This window comes from Oncorhynchus gorbuscha, unplaced genomic scaffold (assembly GCF_021184085.1).
Source record: "Oncorhynchus gorbuscha isolate QuinsamMale2020 ecotype Even-year unplaced genomic scaffold, OgorEven_v1.0 Un_scaffold_387, whole genome shotgun sequence".
Lineage (NCBI taxonomy): Eukaryota > Metazoa > Chordata > Actinopteri > Salmoniformes > Salmonidae > Oncorhynchus > Oncorhynchus gorbuscha.
Window position 1 is genome coordinate 353,752 of NW_025745234.1, and position 27,500 is coordinate 381,251.

General features: G+C 49.9%; 1 protein-coding gene across 7 annotated transcripts in view; it reads left to right on the top strand.

Annotated features, from left to right (window-relative positions):
* Nucleotides 1-27,500, top strand: part of LOC124018071 (condensin complex subunit 3-like) — an 80,617-nt gene that overhangs the window by 6,716 nt on the left and 46,401 nt on the right. For 4 of the 7 annotated variants that reach the window (XR_006835561.1, XR_006835562.1, XR_006835563.1 and 1 more), the window contains exons 7-13: nucleotides 1,549-1,741; nucleotides 3,543-3,692; nucleotides 19,516-19,569; nucleotides 21,404-21,544; nucleotides 21,941-22,064; nucleotides 22,235-22,321; nucleotides 24,031-24,045. Coding sequence is in view for 1 of the 7 variants with exons in the window: in XM_046333329.1 (XP_046189285.1) it covers nucleotides 1,549-1,741; nucleotides 3,543-3,692; nucleotides 21,404-21,544; nucleotides 21,941-22,064; nucleotides 22,235-22,321 (695 nt within the window). In the remaining 6 variants the exon portion in view is untranslated. The remainder of the gene's footprint in view (nucleotides 1-1,548; nucleotides 1,742-3,542; nucleotides 3,693-19,515; nucleotides 19,570-21,403; nucleotides 21,545-21,940; nucleotides 22,065-22,234; nucleotides 22,322-24,030; nucleotides 24,046-27,500) is intronic. The other 3 variants (XR_006835565.1, XR_006835566.1, XM_046333329.1) reach the window with 3 other exon arrangements.

A 27,500-nucleotide genomic window follows, 5' to 3' on the forward strand; every position in this document is an offset into this window, starting at 1 on the left:
CTCGTCGGCTCGGTCGTCCGTTTACCTCGTCGGCTCGGTCGTCCGTTTACCTCGTCGGCTCGGTCGTCCGTTTACCTCGTCGGCTCGGTCGTCCGTTTACCTCGTCGGCTCGGTCGTCCGTTTACCTCGTCGGATAGTACAGTACCTCTTAATGACATCACAGTACCTCTTAATGACATCACAGTACCTCTTAATGACATCACAGTACCTCTTAATGACATCACAGTACCTCTTAATGACATCACAGTACCTCTTAATGACATCACAGTACCTCTTAATGACATCACAGTACCTCTTCATGACATCACAGTACCTCTTCATGACAATGCAAAAACAGGTTTAAACATATTTTTACATTTATATAAAAAAAAAATACCTTACTTGCATAAATATTCAGACCCTTTGCTATGAGACTTGAAATTGATCTCAGGTACTTCCTGTTTCCATTGATCATCCTTGAGGTGTTTCTTCAACTTGATTGGAGTCCACCTGTGGTCAATTCAATTGATTGGACATGATTTGGAAAGGCACACACCTGTCTATATAAGGTCCCACAGTTGACAGTGCATGTCAGAGCAAACAACCAAGCCATGAGGTCGAAGGACTTGTCCATAGAGCTCCGAGACAGGATTGTGTCGAGGCACAGATCTGGGGAAGGGTACCAAAACATTTCTGCAGCATTGAAGGTCCCCAAGAACACAGTGGCCTCCATCATTCTGCAGCATTGAAGGTCCCCAAGAACACAGTGGCCTCCATCATTCTGCAGCATTGAAGGTCCCCAAGAACACAGTGGCCTCCATCATTCTGCAGCATTGAAGGTCCCCAAGAACACAGTGGCCTCCATCATTCTGCAGCATTGAAGGTCCCCAAGAACACAGTGGCCTCCATCATTCTTAAATGGAAGAAGTTTGGAACCACCAAGACTCTTCCTAGAGCTGGCCACCCGGCCAAACTGAGAAATCGTGGGAGAAGGACCTTGGTCAGGGAGGTGACCAAGAACCCGATGGTCACTCTGACAGAGCTCCAGAGTTCCTCTGTGGAGATGGGAGAACCTTCCAGAAGGACAACCATCTCTGCAGCACTCCAGACCTTTATGGTAGAGTGGCCAGATGGAAGCCACTCCTCAGTAAAAGGCACATGACAGCCAGCTTGGAGTTTGCCAAAAAACACCCGAAGGACTCTCAGACCATGAGAAATAAGATTCTCCTGTCTGATTAAACCAAGATAGATCTCTTTGACCTGAATGCCAAGCGTCAAGTCTGGAGGAAACCTGGCACCGTCCCTACGGTGAAGCACGGTGGTGGCAGCATTGTGCTGTGGGGGTTGTTTTTCAGCGGCAGGGACTGGGAGACTAGTCAGGATTGAGGGATGAACAGAAGCGCTCAGGACCTCAGACTAGGGTGAAGGTTCACCTTCCAACAGGACCCTAAGCACACAGCCAAGACAATGCAGGAGTGGCTTCGGGACAAGTCTCTGAATGTCCTTGAATGCCCCCCCCCCACGCTATACATTTTCCGGTGTGTGTCTTTACCTCTGTGTGTGTTGTAGAATCGGTGAGGGAGGTGGTGCAGGTCCGTCTCCTCCCAGCCTGGCTGAATCTTCTCCAGGGTGATGTGTTGGAGCTGTTACACAAACTGGATGTAGAGAACTGCTCTCAGACCGCCCTGGACACACTGACCGCTCTATTCACACACACACCTCAGGACCAGCTGCTCCACCACCGCCTTCAGCTGGACGACAGGTACACACACACACACACACACACACACACACACACACACACACACACACACACACACACACACTGTAGGATGCTGGTCCTGGCTGGGTCTCTGACTGTCTGTCTCTCTGTAGGATGCTGGTCCTGGCTGGGTCTCTGTCTGTCTCTCTGTAGGATGCTGGTCCTGGCTGGGTCTCTGTCTCTCTCTCTGTAGGATGCTGGTCCTGGCTGGGTCTCTGTCTGTCTCTCTGTAGGATGCTGGTCCTGGCTGGGTCTCTGTCTCTCTCTCTGTAGGATGCTGGTCCTGGCTGGGTCTCTGACTGTCTCTCTGTAGGATGCTGGTCCCGGCTGGGTCTCTGACTGTCTGTCTCTCTGTAGGATGCTGGTCCTGGCTGGGTCTCTGACTGTCTCTCTGTAGGATGCTGGTCCTGGCTGGGTCTCCGACTGTCTCTCTGTAGGATGCTGGTCCCGGCTGGGTCTCTGTCTCTCTCTCTGTAGGATGCTGGTCCTGGCTGGGTCTCTGACTGTCTCTCTCTCTGTAGGATGCTGGTCCCGGCTGGGTCTCTGACTGTCTCTCTCTGTAGGATGCTGGTCCTGGCTGGGTCTCTGACTGTCTGTCTCTCTGTAGGATGCTGGTCCTGGCTGGGTCTCTGACTGTCTCTCTGTAGGATGCTGGTCCTGGCTGGGTCTCCGACTGTCTCTCTGTAGGATGCTGGTCCCGGCTGGGTCTCTGTCTCTCTCTCTGTAGGATGCTGGTCCTGGCTGGGTCTCTGACTGTCTCTCTCTCTGTAGGATGCTGGTCCCGGCTGGGTCTCTGACTGTCTCTCTGTAGGATGCTGGTCCTGGCTGGGTCTCTGACTGTCTCTCTGTAGGATGCTGGTCCCGGCTGGTTCTCTGACTGTCTGTCTGTCTGTAGGATGCTGGTCCCGGCTGGGTCTCTGACTGTCTCTCTGTAGGATGCTGGTCCCGGCTGGTTCTCTGACTGTCTGTCTCTCTGTAGGATGCTGGTCCCGGCTGGGTCTCTGACTGTCTCTCTGTAGGATGCTGGTCCTGGCTGGGTCTCTGTCTCTCTCTCTGTAGGATGCTGGTCCCGGCTGGTTCTCTGTCTGTCTCTCTGTAGGATGCTGGTCCCGGCTGGGTCTCTGACTGTCTGTCTCTGTAGGATGCTGGTCCTGGCTGGGTCTCTGACTGTCTCTCTGTAGGATGCTGGTCCTGGCTGGGTCTCTGACTGTCTCTCTGTAGGATGCTGGTCCTGGCTGGGTCTCTCTCTGTAGGATGCTGGTCCTGGCTGGGTCTCTGACTGTCTCTCTCTCTGTAGGATGCTGGTCCCGGCTGGGTCTCTGACTGTCTCTCTGTAGGATGCTGGTCCCGGCTGGTTCTCTGTCTGTCTCTCTGTAGGATGCTGGTCCCGGCTGAGTCTCTGTCTGTCTCTCTGTAGGATGCTGGTCCTGGCTGGGTCTCTCTCTGTAGGATGCTGGTCCCGGCTGGGTCTCTGACTGTCTCTGTAGGATGCTGGTCCTGGCTGGGTCTCTCTCTGTAGGATGCTGGTCCCGGCTGGGTCTCTGACTGTCTCTGTAGGATGCTGGTCCTGGCTGGGTCTCTCTCTGTAGGATGCTGGTCCCGGCTGGGTCTCTGACTGTCTCTGTAGGATGCTGGTCCTGGCTGGGTCTCTCTCTGTAGGATGCTGGTCCCGGCTGGGTCTCTGACTGTCTCTGTAGGATGCTGGTCCTGGCTGGGTCTCTCTCTGTAGGATGCTGGTCCTGGCTGGGTCTCTCTCTGTAGGATGCTGGTCCCGGCTGAGTCTCTGTCTGTCTCTCTGTAGGATGCTGGTCCCGGCTGGGTCTCTGTCCTGTGAGAGCGTGTTGTACTGGAGGGCTCTGTGTGAGTTCGTTAAGACTAAAGGGGATGAAGGAGAGGAGATGTTGGAGAAGCTGCTGCCCGAGGCTGCTACCTTCGCTGAGTACCTCTACGGGTAAGACCACCACTACACCCCATACACCACCCTGACTACGGGTAAGACCACCACTACATCACCCTGACTACGGGTAAGACCACCACTACACCCCATACATCACCCTGACTACGGGTAAGACCACCACTACATCACCCTGACTACGGGTAAGACCACCACTACACCCCATACACCACCCTGACTACGGGTAAGACCACCACTACACCACCCTGACTACGGGTAAGACCACCACTACACCCCATACATCACCCTGACTACGGGTAAGACCACCACTACATCACCCTGACTACGGGTAAGACCACCACTACATCACCCTGACTACGGGTAAGACCACCCCATACATCACCCTGACTACGGGTAAGACCACCACTACACCCCATACATCACCCTGACTACGAGTAAGACCACCACTACACCCCATACATCACCCTGACTACGGGTAAGACCACCACTACACCACCCTGACTACGGGTAAGACCACCACTACATCACCCTGACTACGGGTAAGACCACCACTACACCCCATACATCACCCTGACTACGGGTAAGACCACCACTACACCCCATACACCACCCTGACTACGTGTAAGACCACCACTACACCCCATACATCACCCTGACTACGGGTAAGACCACCACTACATCACCCGGACTACGGGTAAGACCACCACTACATCACCCTGACTACGTGTAAGACCACCACTACACCCCATACATCACCCTGACTACGGGTAAGACCACCACTACACCACCCTGACTACGGGTAAGACCACCACTACATCACCCTGACTACGGGTAAGACCACCACTACACCCCATACACCACCCTGACTACGGGTAAGACCACCACTACACCCCATACACCACCCTGACTACGGGTAAGAACCCCACTACACCTCATACATCACCCTGACTACGGGTAAGACCACCACTACACCCCATACACCACCCTGACTACGTGTAAGACCACCACTACACCCCATACATCACCCTGACTACGGGTAAGACCACCACTACATCACCCTGACTACGGGTAAGACCACCACTACATCACCCTGACTACGGGTAAGACCACCACTACATCACCCTGACTACGTGTAAGACCACCACTACACCCCATACATCACCCTGATTACGGGTAAGACCACCACTACACCCCATACACCACCCTGACTACGGGTAAGACCACCACTACACCACCCTGACTACGGGTAAGACCACCACTACACCACCCTGACTACGGGTAAGACCACCACTACATCACCCTGACTACGGGTAAGACCACCACTACACCCGATACATCACCCTGACTACGGGTAAGACCACCACTACACCACCCTGACTACGGGTAAGACCACCACTACACCACCCTGACTACGGGTAAGACCACCACTACATCACCCTGACTACAGGTAAGACCACCACTACATCACCCTGACTACGGGTAAGACCACCACTACACCCCATACATCACCCTGACTATGGGTAAGACCACCACTACACCCCATACATCACCCTGACTATGGGTAAGACCACCACTACACCCCATACATCACCCTGACTATGTTTAAGACCACCACTACACCCACTACACCACCCTGACTATGTGTAAGACCACCACTACACCCCATACATCACCCTGACTATGGGTAAGACCCCCACTACACCACCCTGACTACGGGTAAGACCCCCACTACACCCCATACACCACCCTGACTACGGGTAAGACCACCACTACACCCCATACATCACCCTGACTACGGGTAAGACCACCACTACATCACCCTGACTACGGGTAAGACCACCACTACATCACCCTGACTACGGGTAAGACCACCACTACACCCCATACACCACCCTGACTACGGGTAAGACCACCACTACACCCCATACACCACCCTGACTACGGGTAAGACCACCACTACACCCCATACACCACCCTGACTACGGGTAAGACCACCACTACACCCCATACATCACCCTGACTACGGGTAAGACCACCACTACATCACCCTGACTACGGGTAAGACCACCACTACACCCCATACACCACCCTGACTACGGGTAAGACCACCACTACACCACCCTGACTACGGGTAAGACCACCACTACACCCCATACATCACCCTGACTACGGGTAAGACCACCACTACATCACCCTGACTACGGGTAAGACCACCACTACATCACCCTGACTACGGGTAAGACCACCCCATACATCACCCTGACTACGGGTAAGACCACCACTACACCCCATACATCACCCTGACTACGAGTAAGACCACCACTACACCCCATACATCACCCTGACTACGGGTAAGACCACCACTACACCACCCTGACTACGGGTAAGACCACCACTACATCACCCTGACTACGGGTAAGACCACCACTACACCCCATACATCACCCTGACTACGGGTAAGACCACCACTACACCCCATACACCACCCTGACTACGTGTAAGACCACCACTACACCCCATACATCACCCTGACTACGGGTAAGACCACCACTACATCACCCGGACTACGGGTAAGACCACCACTACATCACCCTGACTACGTGTAAGACCACCACTACACCCCATACATCACCCTGACTACGGGTAAGACCACCACTACACCACCCTGACTACGGGTAAGACCACCACTACATCACCCTGACTACGGGTAAGACCACCACTACACCCCATACACCACCCTGACTACGGGTAAGACCACCACTACACCCCATACACCACCCTGACTACGGGTAAGAACCCCACTACACCTCATACATCACCCTGACTACGGGTAAGACCACCACTACACCCCATACACCACCCTGACTACGTGTAAGACCACCACTACACCCCATACATCACCCTGACTACGGGTAAGACCACCACTACATCACCCTGACTACGGGTAAGACCACCACTACATCACCCTGACTACGGGTAAGACCACCACTACATCACCCTGACTACGTGTAAGACCACCACTACACCCCATACATCACCCTGATTACGGGTAAGACCACCACTACACCCCATACACCACCCTGACTACGGGTAAGACCACCACTACACCACCCTGACTACGGGTAAGACCACCACTACACCACCCTGACTACGGGTAAGACCACCACTACATCACCCTGACTACGGGTAAGACCACCACTACACCCGATACATCACCCTGACTACGGGTAAGACCACCACTACACCACCCTGACTACGGGTAAGACCACCACTACACCACCCTGACTACGGGTAAGACCACCACTACATCACCCTGACTACAGGTAAGACCACCACTACATCACCCTGACTACGGGTAAGACCACCACTACACCCCATACATCACCCTGACTATGGGTAAGACCACCACTACACCCCATACATCACCCTGACTATGGGTAAGACCACCACTACACCCCATACATCACCCTGACTATGTTTAAGACCACCACTACACCCACTACACCACCCTGACTATGTGTAAGACCACCACTACACCCCATACATCACCCTGACTATGGGTAAGACCCCCACTACACCACCCTGACTACGGGTAAGACCCCACTACACCCCATACACCACCCTGACTACGGGTAAGACCACCACTACACCCCATACATCACCCTGACTACGGGTAAGACCACCACTACATCACCCTGACTACGGGTAAGACCACCACTACATCACCCTGACTACGGGTAAGACCACCACTACACCCCATACACCACCCTGACTACGGGTAAGACCACCACTACACCCCATACACCACCCTGACTACGGGTAAGACCACCACTACACCCCATACACCACCCTGACTACGGGTAAGACCACCACTACACCCCATACATCACCCTGACTACGGGTAAGACCACCACTACATCACCCTGACTACGGGTAAGACCACCACTACATCACCCTGACTACGGGTAAGACCACCACTACATCACCCTGACTACGGGTAAGACCACCACTACACCCCATACATCACCCTGACTACGAGTAAGACCACCACTACACCCCATACACCACCCTGACTACGGGTAAGACCACCACTACACCACCCTGACTACGGGTAAGACCACCACTACACCACCTGACTACGGGTAAGACCACCACTACACCACCCTGACTACGGGTAAGACCACCACTACACCCCATACACCACCCTGACTACGGGTAAGTACACCACTACATCACCCTGACTACGGGTAAGACCACCACTACACCCCATACATCACCCTGACTACGGGTAAGACCACCACTACACCCCATACATCACCCTGACTACGGGTAAGACCACCACTACATCACCCGGACTAAGGGTAAGACCACCACTACACCCCATACATCACCCTGACTACGGGTAAGACCACCACTACATCACCCTGACTACGGGTAAGACCACCACTACATCACCCTGACTACGGGTAAGACCACCACTACATCACCCTGACTACGGGTAAGACCACCACTACACCACCCTGACTACGGGTAAGACCACCACTACACCACCCTGACTACGGGTAAGACCACCACTACATCACCTGACTACGGGTAAGACCACCCCATACATCACCCTGACTACGAGTAAGACCACCACTACACCCCATACATCACCCTGACTACGGGTAAGACCACCACTACACCCCATACATCACCCTGACTACGGGTAAGACCACCACTACACCCCATACACCACCCTGACTACGGGTAAGACCACCACTACACCACCCCGACTACGGGTAAGACCACCACTACACCCCATACATCACCCTGACTACGGGTAAGACCACCACTACACCCCATACATCACCCTGACTACGGGTAAGACCACCACTACACCCCATACATCACCCTGACTACGGGTAAGACCACCACTACACCACCCTGACTACGGGTAAGAGCACCACTACACCACCCTGACTACGGGTAAGACCACCACTACACCACCCTGACTACGGGTAAGACCACCACTACACCCCATACATCACCCTGACTACGGGTAAGACCACCACTACACCCCATACACCACCCTGACTACGGGTAAGACCACCACTACACTCCATACATCACCCTGACTACGGGTAAGAACCCCACTACACCCCATACATCACCCTGACTACGGGTAAGAACCCCACTACACCCCATACATCACCCTGACTACGGGTAAGACCACCACTACACCACCCTGACTACGGGTAAGAGCACCACTACACCACCCTGACTACGGGTAAGACCACCACTACAGCCCATACACCACCCTGACTACGGGTAAGACCACCACTACATCACCTGACTACGGGTAAGATCACCACTACACCACCCTGACTACGGGTAAGACCACCACTACACCCCATACACCACCCTGACTACGGGTAAGACCACCACTACACCCCATACACCACCCTGACTACGGGTAAGACCACCACTACACCCCATACACCACCCTGACTACGGGTAAGACCACCACTACACCCCATACATCACCCTGACTACGGGTAAGACCACCACTACATCACCCTGACTACGGGTAAGACCACCACTACACCCCATACACCACCCTGACTACGGGTAAGACCACCACTACACCACCCTGACTACGGGTAAGACCACCACTACACCCCATACATCACCCTGACTACGGGTAAGACCACCACTACATCACCCTGACTACGGGTAAGACCACCACTACATCACCCTGACTACGGGTAAGACCACCCCATACATCACCCTGACTACGGGTAAGACCACCACTACACCCCATACATCACCCTGACTACGAGTAAGACCACCACTACACCCCATACATCACCCTGACTACGGGTAAGACCACCACTACACCACCCTGACTACGGGTAAGACCACCACTACATCACCCTGACTACGGGTAAGACCACCACTACACCCCATACATCACCCTGACTACGGGTAAGACCACCACTACACCCCATACACCACCCTGACTACGTGTAAGACCACCACTACACCCCATACATCACCCTGACTACGGGTAAGACCACCACTACATCACCCGGACTACGGGTAAGACCACCACTACATCACCCTGACTACGTGTAAGACCACCACTACACCCCATACATCACCCTGACTACGGGTAAGACCACCACTACACCACCCTGACTACGGGTAAGACCACCACTACATCACCCTGACTACGGGTAAGACCACCACTACACCCCATACACCACCCTGACTACGGGTAAGACCACCACTACACCCCATACACCACCCTGACTACGGGTAAGAACCCCACTACACCTCATACATCACCCTGACTACGGGTAAGACCACCACTACACCCCATACACCACCCTGACTACGTGTAAGACCACCACTACACCCCATACATCACCCTGACTACGGGTAAGACCACCACTACATCACCCTGACTACGGGTAAGACCACCACTACATCACCCTGACTACGGGTAAGACCACCACTACATCACCCTGACTACGTGTAAGACCACCACTACACCCCATACATCACCCTGATTACGGGTAAGACCACCACTACACCCCATACACCACCCTGACTACGGGTAAGACCACCACTACACCACCCTGACTACGGGTAAGACCACCACTACACCACCCTGACTACGGGTAAGACCACCACTACATCACCCTGACTACGGGTAAGACCACCACTACACCCGATACATCACCCTGACTACGGGTAAGACCACCACTACACCACCCTGACTACGGGTAAGACCACCACTACACCACCCTGACTACGGGTAAGACCACCACTACATCACCCTGACTACAGGTAAGACCACCACTACATCACCCTGACTACGGGTAAGACCACCACTACACCCCATACATCACCCTGACTATGGGTAAGACCACCACTACACCCCATACATCACCCTGACTATGGGTAAGACCACCACTACACCCCATACATCACCCTGACTATGTTTAAGACCACCACTACACCCACTACACCACCCTGACTATGTGTAAGACCACCACTACACCCCATACATCACCCTGACTATGGGTAAGACCCCACTACACCACCCTGACTACGGGTAAGACCCCCACTACACCCCATACACCACCCTGACTACGGGTAAGACCACCACTACACCCCATACATCACCCTGACTACGGGTAAGACCACCACTACATCACCCTGACTACGGGTAAGACCACCACTACATCACCCTGACTACGGGTAAGACCACCACTACACCCCATACACCACCCTGACTACGGGTAAGACCACCACTACACCCCATACACCACCCTGACTACGGGTAAGACCACCACTACACCCCATACACCACCCTGACTACGGGTAAGACCACCACTACACCCCATACATCACCCTGACTACGGGTAAGACCACCACTACATCACCCTGACTACGGGTAAGACCACCACTACATCACCCTGACTACGGGTAAGACCACCACTACATCACCCTGACTACGGGTAAGACCACCACTACACCCCATACATCACCCTGACTACGAGTAAGACCACCACTACACCCCATACACCACCCTGACTACGGGTAAGACCACCACTACACCACCCTGACTACGGGTAAGACCACCACTACACCACCCTGACTACGGGTAAGACCACCACTACACCACCCTGACTACGGGTAAGACCACCACTACACCCCATACACCACCCTGACTACGGGTAAGTACACCACTACATCACCCTGACTACGGGTAAGACCACCACTACACCCCATACATCACCCTGACTACGGGTAAGACCACCACTACACCCCATACATCACCCTGACTACGGGTAAGACCACCACTACATCACCCGGACTAAGGGTAAGACCACCACTACACCCCATACATCACCCTGACTACGGGTAAGACCACCACTACATCACCCTGACTACGGGTAAGACCACCACTACATCACCCTGACTACGGGTAAGACCACCACTACATCACCCTGACTACGGGTAAGACCACCACTACACCACCCTGACTACGGGTAAGACCACCACTACACCACCCTGACTACGGGTAAGACCACCACTACATCACCTGACTACGGGTAAGACCACCCCATACATCACCCTGACTACGAGTAAGACCACCACTACACCCCATACATCACCCTGACTACGGGTAAGACCACCACTACACCCCATACATCACCCTGACTACGGGTAAGACCACCACTACACCCCATACACCACCCTGACTACGGGTAAGACCACCACTACACCACCCCGACTACGGGTAAGACCACCACTACACCCCATACATCACCCTGACTACGGGTAAGACCACCACTACACCCCATACATCACCCTGACTACGGGTAAGACCACCACTACACCCCATACATCACCCTGACTACGGGTAAGACCACCACTACACCACCCTGACTACGGGTAAGAGCACCACTACACCACCCTGACTACGGGTAAGACCACCACTACACCACCCTGACTACGGGTAAGACCACCACTACACCCCATACATCACCCTGACTACGGGTAAGACCACCACTACACCCCATACACCACCCTGACTACGGGTAAGACCACCACTACACTCCATACATCACCCTGACTACGGGTAAGAACCCCACTACACCCCATACATCACCCTGACTACGGGTAAGAACCCCACTACACCCCATACATCACCCTGACTACGGGTAAGACCACCACTACACCACCCTGACTACGGGTAAGAGCACCACTACACCACCCTGACTACGGGTAAGACCACCACTACAGCCCATACACCACCCTGACTACGGGTAAGACCACCACTACATCACCTGACTACGGGTAAGATCACCACTACACCACCCTGACTACGGGTAAGACCACCACTACACCCCATACACCACCCTGACTACGGGTAAGACCACCCCTACATCACCCTGACTACGGGTAAGACCACCCCATACATCACCCTGACTACGGGTAAGACCACCACTACACCCCATACATCACCCTGACTACGGGTAAGACCACCACTACACCCCATACATCACCCTGACTACGGGTAAGACCACCACTACACCCCATACACCACCCTGACTACGGGTAAGAACCCCACTACACCCCATACATCACCCTGACTACGGGTAAGACCACCACTACACCACCCTGACTACGGGTAAGAGCACCACTACACCACCCTGACTACGGGTAAGACCACCACTACAGCCCATACACCACCCTGACTACGGGTAAGACCACCACTACATCACCTGACTACGGGTAAGATCACCACTACACCACCCTGACTACGGGTAAGACCACCACTACACCCCATACACCACCCTGACTACGGGTAAGACCACCCCTACATCACCCTGACTACGGGTAAGACCACCCCATACATCACCCTGACTACGGGTAAGACCACCACTACACCCCATACATCACCCTGACTACGGGTAAGACCACCACTACACCCCATACATCACCCTGACTACGGGTAAGACCACCACTACACCCCATACACCACCCTGACTACGGGTAAGACCACCACCACCACACACCCCCGACTACGGGTAAGACCACCACTACACCCCATACATCACCCTGACTACGGGTAAGACCACCACTACACCCCATACATCACCCTGACTACGGGTAAGACCACCACTACACCCCATACATCACCCTGACTACGGGTAAGACCACCACTACACCACCCTGACTACGGGTAAGAGCACCACTACACCACCCTGACTACGGGTAAGACCACCACTACAGCCCATACACCACCCTGACTACGGGTAAGACCACCACTACACCACCCTGACTACGGGTAAGACCACCACTACACCCCATACATCACCCTGACTACGGGTAAGACCACCACTACACCCCATACACCACCCTGACTACGGGTAAGACCACCACTACACTCCATACATCACCCTGACTACGGGTAAGAACCCCACTACACCCCATACATCACCCTGACTACGGGTAAGAACCCCACTACACCCCATACATCACCCTGACTACGGGTAAGACCACCACTACACCACCCTGACTACGGGTAAGACCACCACTACAGCCCATACACCACCCTGACTACGGGTAAGACCACCACTACATCACCTGACTACGGGTAAGATCACCACTACACCACCCTGACTACGGGTAAGACCACCACTACACCCCATACACCACCCTGACTACGGGTAAGACCACCCCTACATCACCCTGACTACGGGTAAGACCACCCCATACATCACCCTGACTACGGGTAAGACCACCACTACACCCCATACATCACCCTGACTACGGGTAAGACCACCACTACACCCCATACATCACCCTGACTACGGGTAAGACCACCACTACACCCCATACACCACCCTGACTACGGGTAAGACCACCACTACACCACCCCGACTACGGGTAAGACCACCACTACACCCCATACATCACCCTGACTACGGGTAAGACCACCACTACACCCCATACATCACCCTGACTACGGGTAAGACCACCACTACACCCCATACACCACCCTGACTACAGGTAAGACCACCACTACACTCCATACATCACCCTGACTACGGGTAAGAACCCCACTACACCCCATACATCACCCTGACTACGGGTAAGAACCCCACTACACCCCATACATCACCCTGACTACGGGTAAGACCACCACTACACCCCATACACCACCCTGACTACGGGTAAGACCACCACTACACTCCATACATCACCCTGACTACGGGTAAGAACCCCACTACACCCCATACATCACCCTGACTACGGGTAAGAACCCCACTACACCCCATACACCACCCTGACTACTGGTAAGACCACCCCATACATCACCCTGACTACGGGTAAGACCACCCCATACATCACCCTGACTACGGGTAAGACCACCCCATACATCACCCTGACTACGGGTAAGACCACCACTACATCACCCTGACTACGGGTAAGACCACCACTACACCCCATACACCACCCTGACTACGGGTAAGACCATCACTACACCCCATACATCACCCTGACAACGAGTAAGACCACCACTACACCACCCTGACTACGGGTAAGACCACCACTACACTCCATACATCACCCTGACTACGGGTAAGACCACCACTACACCCCATACATCACCATGACTACGGGTAAGACCACCACTACATCACCCTGACTACGGGTAAGACCACCCCATACATCACCCTGACTACGGTTAAGACCACCACTACATCACCTGACTACGGGTAAGACCACCACTACACCCCATACACCACCCTGACTACGGGTAAGACCACCACTACACCACCCTGACTACGGGTAAGACCACCACTACATCACCTGACTACGGGTAAGACCACCACTACATCACCTGACTACGGGTAAGATCACCACTACACCACCCTGACTACGGGTAAGACCACCACTACACCCCATACACCACCCTGACTACGGGTAAGACCACCCCTACATCACCCTGACTACGGGTAAGACCACCCCATACATCACCCTGACTACGGGTAAGACCACCACTACACCCCATACATCACCCTGACTACGGGTAAGACCACCACTACACTCCATACATCACCCTGACTACGGGTAAGACCACCACTACACCCCATACACCACCCTGACTACGGGTAAGACCACCACTACACTCCATACATCACCCTGACTACGGGTAAGAACCCCACTACACCCCATACATCACCCTGACTACGGGTAAGAACCCCACTACACCCCATACACCACCCTGACTACTGGTAAGACCACCCCATACATCACCCTGACTACGGGTAAGACCACCCCATACATCACCCTGACTACGGGTAAGACCACCCCATACATCACCCTGACTACGGGTAAGACCACCACTACATCACCCTGACTACGGGTAAGACCACCACTACACCCCATACACCACCCTGACTACGGGTAAGACCATCACTACACCCCATACATCACCCTGACAACGAGTAAGACCACCACTACACCACCCTGACTACGGGTAAGACCACCACTACACTCCATACATCACCCTGACTACGGGTAAGACCACCACTACACCCCATACATCACCATGACTACGGGTAAGACCACCACTACATCACCCTGACTACGGGTAAGACCACCCCATACATCACCCTGACTACGGTTAAGACCACCACTACATCACCTGACTACGGGTAAGACCACCACTACACCCCATACACCACCCTGACTACGGGTAAGACCACCACTACACCACCCTGACTACGGGTAAGACCACCACTACATCACCTGACTACGGGTAAGACCACCACTACATCACCTGACTACGGGTAAGACCACCACTACACCACCCTGACTACGGGTAAGACCACCACTACACCCCATACACCACCCTGACTACGGGTAAGACCACCCCTACATCACCCTGACTACGGGTAAGACCACCCCATACATCACCCTGACTACGGGTAAGACCACCACTACACCCCATACATCACCCTGACTACGGGTAAGACCACCACTACACCCCATACATCACCCTGACTACGGGTAAGACCACCACTACACCCCATACACCACCCTGACTACGGGTAAGACCACCACTACACCACCCCGACTACGGGTAAGACCACCACTACACCCCATACATCACCCTGACTACGGGTAAGACCACCACTACACCCCATACATCACCCTTACTACGGGTAAGACCACCACTACACCCCATACACCACCCTGACTACGGGTAAGACCACCACTACACTCCATACATCACCCTGACTACGGGTAAGAACCCCACTACACCCCATACATCACCCTGACTACGGGTAAGAACCCCACTACACCCCATACACCACCCTGACTACTGGTAAGACCACCCCATACATCACCCTGACTACGGGTAAGACCACCCCATACATCACCCTGACTACGGGTAAGACCACCCCATACATCACCCTGACTACGGGTAAGACCACCACTACATCACCCTGACTACGGGTAAGACCACCACTACACCCCATACACCACCCTGACTACGGGTAAGACCATCACTACACCCCATACATCACCCTGACAACGAGTAAGACCACCACTACACCACCCTGACTACGGGTAAGACCACCACTACACTCCATACATCACCCTGACTACGGGTAAGACCACCACTACACCCCATACATCACCATGACTACGGGTAAGACCACCACTACATCACCCTGACTACGGGTAAGACCACCCCATACATCACCCTGACTACGGTTAAGACCACCACTACATCACCTGACTACGGGTAAGACCACCACTACACCCCATACACCACCCTGACTACGGGTAAGACCACCACTACACCACCCTGACTACGGGTAAGACCACCACTACATCACCTGACTACGGGTAAGACCACCACTACATCGCCTGACTACGGGTAAGATCACCACTACACCACCCTGACTACGGGTAAGACCACCACTACACCCCATACACCACCCTGACTACGGGTAAGACCACCCCTACATCACCCTGACTACGGGTAAGACCACCCCATACATCACCCTGACTACGGGTAAGACCACCACTACACCCCATACATCACCCTGACTACGGGTAAGACCACCACTACACCCCATACATCACCCTGACTACGGGTAAGACCACCACTACACCCCATACACCACCCTGACTACGGGTAAGACCACCACTACACCACCCCGACTACGGGTAAGACCACCACTACACCCCATACACCACCCTGACTACGGGTAAGACCACCACTACACCACCCCGACTACGGGTAAGACCACCACTACACCCCATACATCACCCTGACTACGGGTAAGACCACCACTACACCCCATACATCACCCTGACTACGGGTAAGACCACCACTACACCCCATACATCACCCTGACTACGGGTAAGACCACCACTACACCCCATACACCACCCTGACTACGGGTAAGACCATCACTACACCCCATACATCACCCTGACAACGAGTAAGACCACCACTACACCACCCTGACTACGGGTAAGACCACCACTACACTCCATACATCACCCTGACTACGGGTAAGACCACCACTACACCCCATACATCACCATGACTACGGGTAAGACCACCACTACATCACCCTGACTACGGGTAAGACCACCCCATACATCACCCTGACTACGGTTAAGACCACCACTACATCACCTGACTACGGGTAAGACCACCACTACACCCCATACACCACCCTGACTACGGGTAAGACCACCACTACACCACCCTGACTACGGGTAAGACCACCACTACATCACCTGACTACGGGTAAGACCACCACTACATCACCTGACTACGGGTAAGATCACCACTACACCACCCTGACTACGGGTAAGACCACCACTACACCCCATACACCACCCTGACTACGGGTAAGACCACCCCTACATCACCCTGACTACGGGTAAGACCACCCCATACATCACCCTGACTACGGGTAAGACCACCACTACACCCCATACATCACCCTGACTACGGGTAAGACCACCACTACACCCCATACATCACCCTGACTACGGGTAAGACCACCACTACACCCCATACACCACCCTGACTACGGGTAAGACCACCACTACACCACCCCGACTACGGGTAAGACCACCACTACACCCCATACATCACCCTGACTACGGGTAAGACCACCACTACACCCCATACATCACCCTGACTACGGGTAAGACCACCACTACACCCCATACACCACCCTGACTACGGGTAAGACCACCACTACACTCCATACATCACCCTGACTACGGGTAAGAACCCCACTACACCCCATACATCACCCTGACTACGGGTAAGAACCCCACTACACCCCATACACCACCCTGACTACTGGTAAGACCACCCCATACATCACCCTGACTACGGGTAAGACCACCCCATACATCACCCTGACTACGGGTAAGACCACCCCATACATCCCCCTGACTACGGGTAAGACCACCACTACATCACCCTGACTACGGGTAAGACCACCACTACACCACCCTGACTACGGGTAAGACCACCACTACACCCCATACATCACCCTGACTACGGGTAAGACCACCACTACACCACCCTGACTACGGGTAAGACCACCACTACACCACCCTGACTACGGGTAAGACTACCACCACACCACCCTGACTACGGGTAAGACCACCACTACATCACCCTGACTACGGGTAAGACCACCACTACACCACCCTGACTACATCACATATGTCAACTCCCCCTACCCTCTCCTGTATGTACCTCTAGCCAGTACCCGCCCCAACCCTTTCCCAGGGTACATCAGCTCTGCTAGTCGTGGAATATATCAAATCCTTGGACAGGCTTGGGGGTATTGGAGGAGAGGTTTGGGGAAACACTGACTCAAGTCTGTCTATAGGACCAGTATTTTAAGACTAGTCCTAGTGATATCTAGACTGGATAGATAGAATCTGACAGGCCGTTGTCTCAGGGTAGGGGTTCTGATCTAGGATCAGTTTGGACCGGATCAGTACTCTGACAGGCCGTTGTCTCAGGGTAGGGGTTCTGATCTAGGATCAGTTTGGCCTGTTAGGTTCTAGTGATATGGACCGGATCAGCACTCTGACAGGCCGTTGTCTCAGGGTAGGGGTTCTGATCTAGGATCAGTTTGGACCGGATCAGCACTCTGACAGGCCGTTGTCTCAGGGTAGGGGTTCTGATCTAGGATCAGTTTGGCCTGTTAGGTTCTAGTGAAATGGACCGGATCAGTACTCCTCCTCTGAGCCTCTTTGTGAATACAGTCCATTGTCTCCCGTCTGTTCTCTCTAGATATGTGAAGGGCCTGCCAGTGCTGTCTGCCAACCAGAGAAACATTGCTACTAGGTGTGTCCAGACAGTATAGTAGTGTAGTGTTAACATGTTATAACAGGTATATGAAGACAGTGTAGTAGTGTTATAACAGGTATATGAAGACAGTGTAGTAGTGTTAACATGTTATAACTGGTATATGAAGACAGTGTAGTAGTGTTATAACTGGTATATGAAGGCAGTGTAGTAGTGTTATAACAGGTATATGAAGACAGTGTAGTAGTGTTATAACTGGTATATGAAGGCAGTGTAGTAGTGTTAACATGTTATAACTGGTATATGAAGACAGTGTAGTAGTGTTAACATGTTATAACTGGTATATGAAGACAGTGTAGTAGTGTTAACATGTTATAACTGGTATATGAAGACAGTGTAGTAGTGTTATAACAGGTATATGAAGACAGTGTAGTAGTGTTAACATGTTATAACTGGTATATGAAGACAGTGTAGTAGTGTTAACATGTTATAACTGGTATATGAAGACAGTGTAGTAGTGTTAACATGTTATAACTGGTATATGAAGACAGTGTAGTAGTGTTAACATGTTATAACTGATGTATATTTGTATATAATCGAACACCTTTGGGATGAATTGGAAAGCCTACTGCAGGGCCTAATCACCCCCAACATCAGTACCCGTTTGGAATGAGATGTTGGATGAGCAGTTGTCCACATACCCTTTTGGTTATGTAGTGTGTGTGTAACATGTAGATATGTCAAGGTAGCCTGGGTGCCAGTCAGTTTGTGCTCTCTTGCCAACTCCTTATGGATTTTTCATGGCATGACACTGAGTGTGAAGTGTTAACTGTTATTACTGTCTAATACCAGGTATATGAAGTGTTATAACTATTACTGTGTAATACCAGGTATATGAAGTGTTAACTAATGTGTAATACCAGGTATATGAAGTGTTATAACTATTACTGTGTAATACCAGGTATATGAAGTGTTATAACTATTACTGTGTAATACCGGGTATATGAAGTGTTATAACTATTACTGTGTAATACCAGGTATATGAAGTGTTAACTAATGTGTAATACCAGGTATATGAAGTGTTATAACTATTACTGTGTAATACCAGGTATATGAAGTGTTATAACTATTACTGTGTAATACCAGGTATATGAAGTGTTATAACTATTACTGTGTAATACCAGGTATATGAAGTGTTATAACTATTACTGTGTAATACCAGGTATATGAAGTGTTATAACTATTACTGTGTAATACCAGGTATATGAAGTGTTATAACTATTACTGTGTAATACCGGGTACGGTAACTGTTATTACTGTGTAATACCGGGTACGGTAACTGTTATTACTGTGTAATACCGGGTACGGTAACTGTTATTACTGTGTAATACCGGGTACGGTAACTGTTATTACTGTGTAATACCGGGTACGGTAACTGTTATTACTGTGTAATACCGGGTACGGTAACTGTTATTACTGTGTAATACCGGGTACGGTAACTGTTATTACTGTGTAATACCGGGTACGGTAACTGTTATTACTGTGTAATACCGGGTACGGTAACTGTTATTACTGGGTAATACCGGGTACGGTAACTGTTATTACTGGGTAATACCGGGTACGGTAACTGTTATTACTGGGTAATACCGGGTACGGTAACTGTTATTACTGGGTAATACCGGGTACGGTAACTGTTATTACTGGGTAATACCGGGTATGGTAACTGTTATTACTGGGTAATACCGGGTACGGTAACTGTTATTACTGTGTAATACCGGGTACGGTAACTGTTATTACTGTGTAATACCGGGTATGTGAAGTGTGTCCCGGTGTAATACCGGGTACGGTAACTGTTATTACTGTGTAATACCAGGTATGTGAAGTGTGTCCCGGTGTTGTCTGAAGAGCAGAAAGGAGACTTTGCTCAACTGGAGCTGGTCATGACTAAAGAGTTCATCTCTCAACAACTCATCCACCTCACCGGCTGTCTGGATACCAATGAAGAGGGAGGAAGGTGAGAGGGGGGGATGGGAGGAGGGGATGGGTGAGAGGTGGAGGAAGCTATGGGTGAGAGGTGGAGGAGGGGATGGGGGAGGTAATGTAGCCATCAGTAGTTGAGTTCGTGCTTGACAACATAACAGACGCCTGGATAGATATTTATCAGATGATGTAGTCTGATCTCTTTAACATATCAGCTAAGGACTCAGTCGATAACGTGGTACACAACCATTGGTTCATTCAACGACAGTGCGTCTAGTCGGGCAGGAAGTCAATCAGGTTTATCTTTCTCCTTGTATATGGTGCTACAGAAAGTGTTCATGTAACTCTCTCTGTGTGTGTGTGTGTGTGTGTGTGTGTGTGTGTGTGTGTGTGTGTGTGTGTGTGTGTGTGTGTGTGTGTGTGTGTATAGGAAGCGTGTGGTGGCTGTGTTACAGGAGATGCTGGTCCTACCTCAGACTCCTCCCTCTCTGGTCTCTCTGCTGACGGAGAAACTACTGACCCTGATACCTGACGACCACAGACGCATTCAGACCGTAGGACACACACACACACACACACACACACACACACACACACACACACACACACACACACACACACACACACACACACACACACACACACACACACACACACACACACACACACACACACACACACAGTAAAGGTGTAGTGAAAGTTTTAACCTGTGTGTGTGCACCAGGTGGCGGAGGTGATCTCGGAGGTGCGTGAGCCCATCGTCATCAGACAGCCGCTGGATGAGAACGAGAACCGCAAGAAACAAGTTAAGGTATTCACTCCGCTGTATCTCTCCTTTATTCTCTATCTAATCCTCCATCCCTCCTCTACCTCCTCTTCTCTCTCCTCTCCTTTATTCTCTATCTAATCCTCCATCCCTCCTCTACCTCTCTCTCCTTTATTCTCTATCTAATCCTCTACCTCTCTCTCCTTTATTCTCTATCTAATCCTCTATCCCTCCTCTACCTCCTCTTCTACCTCTTCTACCTCCTCTTCTCTCTCTCTTCTCTCTCTCCTTTATTCTCTATCTAATCCTCCATCCCTCCTCTTCTCTCTCTCCATCCTCTCCCTCTCCCTCTCTCTTCTCACTTTCCATCCTCTCCCTCTCCCTCTCTCTTCTCTCTCTCCATCCTCTCCCTCTCCCTCTCTCTTCTCTCTTTCCATCCTCTCCCTCTCTCTTCTCACTTTCCATCCTCTCCCTCTCCCTCTCTCTTCTCACTTTCCATCCTCACTCTCACTTTCCATCCTCTCCCTCTCTCTTCTCTCTCCTCTCTTTCCATCCTCTCCCTCTCTCTCCTCTCTTTCCATCCTCTCCCTCTCTCTTCTCACTTTCCATCCTCTCCCTCTCTCTTCTCTCTTCTCACTTTCCATCCTCTCCCTCTCCCTCTCTCTTTCCATCCTCTCCCTCTCTCTCCTCTCTTTCCATCCTCTCCCTCTCTCTCCTCTTTCCATCCTCTCCCTCTCTCTCCTCTCTTTCCATCCTCTCCCTCTCTCTCCTCTCTTTCCATCCTCTCCCTCTCTCTCCTCTCTTTCCATCCTCTCCCTCTCTCTCCTCTCTTTCCATCCTCTCCCTCTCCCTCTCTCTTCTCACTTTCCATCCCCCCTCTCCCTCTCTCTTCTCACTTTCCATCCTCTCCCTCTCCCTCTCTCTCCTCTCTTTCCATCCTCTCCCTCTCCTCTCTCTCTTCTCACTTTCCATCCTCTCCCTCTCCCTCTCTCTTCTCTCTTTCCATCCTCTCTCTCTCTCTTCTCTCTTTCCATCCTCTCTCTCTCTCTTCTCTCTTTCCATCCTCTCCCTCTCTCTTCTCTCTTTCCATCCTCTCCCTCTCTCTTCTCACTTTCCATCCTCTCCCTCTCCCTCTCTCTTCTCACTTTCCATCCTCTCCCTCTCCCTCTCTCTCCTCTCTTTCCATCCTCTCCCTCTCTCTTCTCTCTTTCCATCCTCTCTCTCTCTCTTCTCTCTTTCCATCCTCTCCCTCTCCCTCTCTCTCCTCTCTTTCCATCCTCTCCCTCTCTCTCTCTCTCTTTCCATCCTCTCTCTCTCTTCTCTCTTTCCATCCTCTCCCTCTCTTTCTCTTTCCATCCTCTCCCTCTCTCTTCTCTCTTTCCATCCTCTCCCTCTCCCTCTCTCTCCTCTCTTTCCATCCTCTCCCTCTCTCTTCTCTCTTTCCATCCTCTCCCTCTCTCTTCTCTCTTTCCATCCTCTCCCTCTCTCTTCTCTCTTTCCATCCTCTCCCTCTCTCTTCTCTCTTTCCATCCTCTCCCTCTCCCTCTCTCTCCTCTCTTTCCATCCTCTCCCTCTCTCTTCTCTCTTTCCATCCTCTCCCTCTCTCTTCTCTCTTTCCATCCTCTCCCTCTCTCTCCTCTTCTCTCTCTCCATCCCTCTCTCTCCTCTTCCCTCTTTCCATACTCTACCCCTCTCCTTTTCCTCTCCTTCTCTCTTCTCTATCTAATCCTCAATCCTCTCCTCTCTCCTTCCAGTTAGCTGAGGTGAAGGTTTGTATCCTAGAGAATTCAAATCAATGTTATTAGTCAGGTGTTATTAGTCAGGTGTTAATAGTCAGGTGTTATTAGTCAGGTGTTATTAGTCAGGTGTTTGGTAATCAGATGTTATTAGTCAGGTGTTATTAGTCAGGCGTTTGGTAATCAGATGTTATTAGTCAGGTGTTTGGTAATCAGATGTTATTAGTCAGGTGTTTGGTAATCAGATGTTATTAGTCAGGTGTTTGGTAATCAGATGTTATTAGTCAGGTGTTTGGTAATCAGATGTTATTAGTCAGGTGTTATTAGTCAGGCGTTTGGTAATCAGATGTTATTAGTCAGGTGTTTGGTATTCAGATGTTATTAGTCAGGTGTTATTAGTCAGGCGTTTGGTAATCAGATGTTATTAGTCAGGTGTTTGGTAATCAGATGTTATTAGTCAGGTGTTTGGTAATCAGATGTTATTAGTCAGGTGTTTGGTATTCAGATGTTATTAGTCAGATGTTTGGTAATCAGATGTTATTAGTCAGGTGTTTGGTAATCAGATGTTATTAGTCAGATGTTTGGTATTCAGATGTTATTAGTCAGGTGTTTGGTAATCAGATGTTATTAGTCAGGTGTTTGGTATTCAGATGTTATTAGTCAGGTGTTATTAGTCAGGCGTTTGGTAATCAGATGTTATTAGTCAGGTGTTTGGTAATCAGATGTTATTAGTCAGGTGTTTGGTAATCAGATGTTATTAGTCAGGTGTTTGGTAATCAGATGTTATTAGTCAGGTGTTTGGTATTCAGATGTTATTAGTCAGATGTTTGGTAATCAGATGTTATTAGTCAGGTGTTTGGTAATCAGATGTTATTAGTCAGATGTTTGGTAATCAGATGTTATTAGTCAGGTGTTTGGTATTCAGATGTTATTAGTCAGATGTTTGGTAATCAGATGTTATTAGTCAGGTGTTTGGTAATCAGATGTTATTAGTCAGATGTTTGGTAATCAGATGTTATTAGTCAGGTGTTTGGTAATCAGATGTTATTAGTCAGATGTTTGGTAATCAGATGTTATTAGTCAGGTGTTTGGTAATCAGATGTTATTAGTCAGGCGTTTGGTAATCAGATGTTATTAGTCAGGTGTTTGGTAATCAGATGTTATTAGTCAGGTGTTTGGTAATCAGATGTTATTAGTCAGGCGTTTGGTAATCAGATGTTATTAGTCAGGTGTTTGGTAATCAGATGTTATTAGTCAGGTGTTTGGTAATCAGATGTTATTAGTCAGATGTTATTAGTCAGGCGTTTGGTAATCAGATGTTATTAGTCAGGTGTTATTAGTCAGATGTTATTAGTCAGGTGTTTGGTAATCAGATGTTATTAGTCAGGCGTTTGGTAATCAGATGTTATTAGTCAGGTGTTATTAGTCAGGTGTTTGGTAATCAGATGTTATTAGTCAGGTGTTTGGTAATCAGATGTTATTAGTCAGGTGTTTGGTAATCAGATGTTATTAGTCAGATGTTATTAGTCAGGCGTTTGGTAATCAGATGTTATTAGTCAGATGTTATTAGTCAGGCGTTTGGTAATCAGATGTTATTAGTCAGATGTTATTAGTCAGGTGTTTGGTAATCAGATGTTATTAGTCAGGTGTTATTAGTCAGGTGTTTGGTAATCAGATGTTATTAGTCAGGTGTTTGGTAATCAGATGTTATTAGTCAGGTGTTTGGTAATCAGATGTTATTAGTCAGGTGTTTGGTAATCAGATGTTATTAGTCAGGTGTTTGGTAATCAGATGTTATTAGTCAGGCGTTTGGTAATCAGATGTTATTAGTCAGGTGTTATTAGTCAGGCGTTTGGTAATCAGATGTTATTAGTCAGGTGTTTGGTAATCAGATGTTATTAGTCAGGTGTTTGGTAATCAGATGTTATTAGTCAGGTGTTTGGTAATCAGATGTTATTAGTCAGGTGTTTGGTAATCAGATGTTATTAGTCAGGTGTTTGGTAATCAGATGTTATTAGTCAGGTGTTTGGTAATCAGATGTTATTAGTCAGGTGTTATTAGTCAGGTGTTTGGTAATCAGATGTTATTAGTCAGGTGTTTGGTAATCAGATGTTATTAGTCAGGTGTTTGGTAATCAGATGTTATTAGTCAGGTGTTTGGTAATCAGATGTTATTAGTCAGGCGTTTGGTAATCAGATGTTATTAGTCAGGTGTTTGGTAATCAGATGTTATTAGTCAGGTGTTATTAGTCAGGCGTTTGGTAATCAGATGTTATTAGTCAGGTGTTTGGTAGTCAAATGTTATTAGTCAGGTGTTATTAGTCAGGTAATCAGATGTTATTAGTCAGGTAATCAGATGTTATTAGTCAGGTGTTTGGTAATCAGATGTTATTAGTCAGGTGTTTGGTAATCAGATGTTATTAGTCAGGTGTTTGGTAATCAAATGTTATTAGTCAGGTAATCAGATGTTATTAGTCAGGTGTTTGGTAATCAAATGTTATTAGTCAGATGTTATTAGTCAGGTAATCAGATGTTATTAGTCAGGCGTTTGGTAATCAAATGTTATTAGTCAGGTAATCAGATGTTATTAGTCAGATGTTATTAGTCAGGTAATCAGATGTTATTAGTCAGGCGTTTGGTAATCAAATGTTATTAGTCAGGTAATCAGATGTTATTAGTCAGGTGTTTGGTAATCAGATGTTATTAGTCAGGTGTTTGGTAATCAGATGTTATTAGTCAGGTGTTATTAGTCAGGTAATCAGATGTTATTAGTCAGGTAATCAGATGTTATTAGTCAGGTAATCAGATGTTATTAGTCAGGTGTTTGGTAATCAGATGTTATTAGTCAGGTGTTTGGTAATCAGATGTTATTAGTCAGGTGTTTGGTAATCAGATGTTATTAGTCAGGTGTTTGGTAATCAGATGTTATTAGTCAGGTGTTATTAGTCAGGTGTTTGGTAATCAGATGTTATTAGTCAGGTGTTTGGTAATCAAATGTTATTAGTCAGATGTTATTAGTCAGGTAATCAGATGTTATTAGTCAGGCGTTTGGTAATCAAATGTTATTAGTCAGGTAATCAGATGTTATTAGTCAGGTGTTATTAGTCAGGTAATCAGATGTTATTAGTCAGGTAATCAGATGTTATTAGTCAGGTGTTTGGTAATCAGATGTTATTAGTCAGGTGTTTGGTAATCAGATGTTATTAGTCAGGTGTTATTAGTCAGGTAATCAGATGTTATTAGTCAGGTAATCAGATGTTATTAGTCAGGTGTTTGGTAATCAGATGTTATTAGTCAGGTGTTTGGTAATCAGATGTTATTAGTCAGGTGTTTGGTAATCAGATGTTATTAGTCAGGTGTTTGGTAATCAGATGTTATTAGTCAGGTGTTATTAGTCAGGTGTTTGGTAATCAGATGTTATTAGTCAGGCGTTTGGTAATCAGATGTTATTAGTCAGGTGTTTGGTAATCAGATGTTATTAGTCAGGTG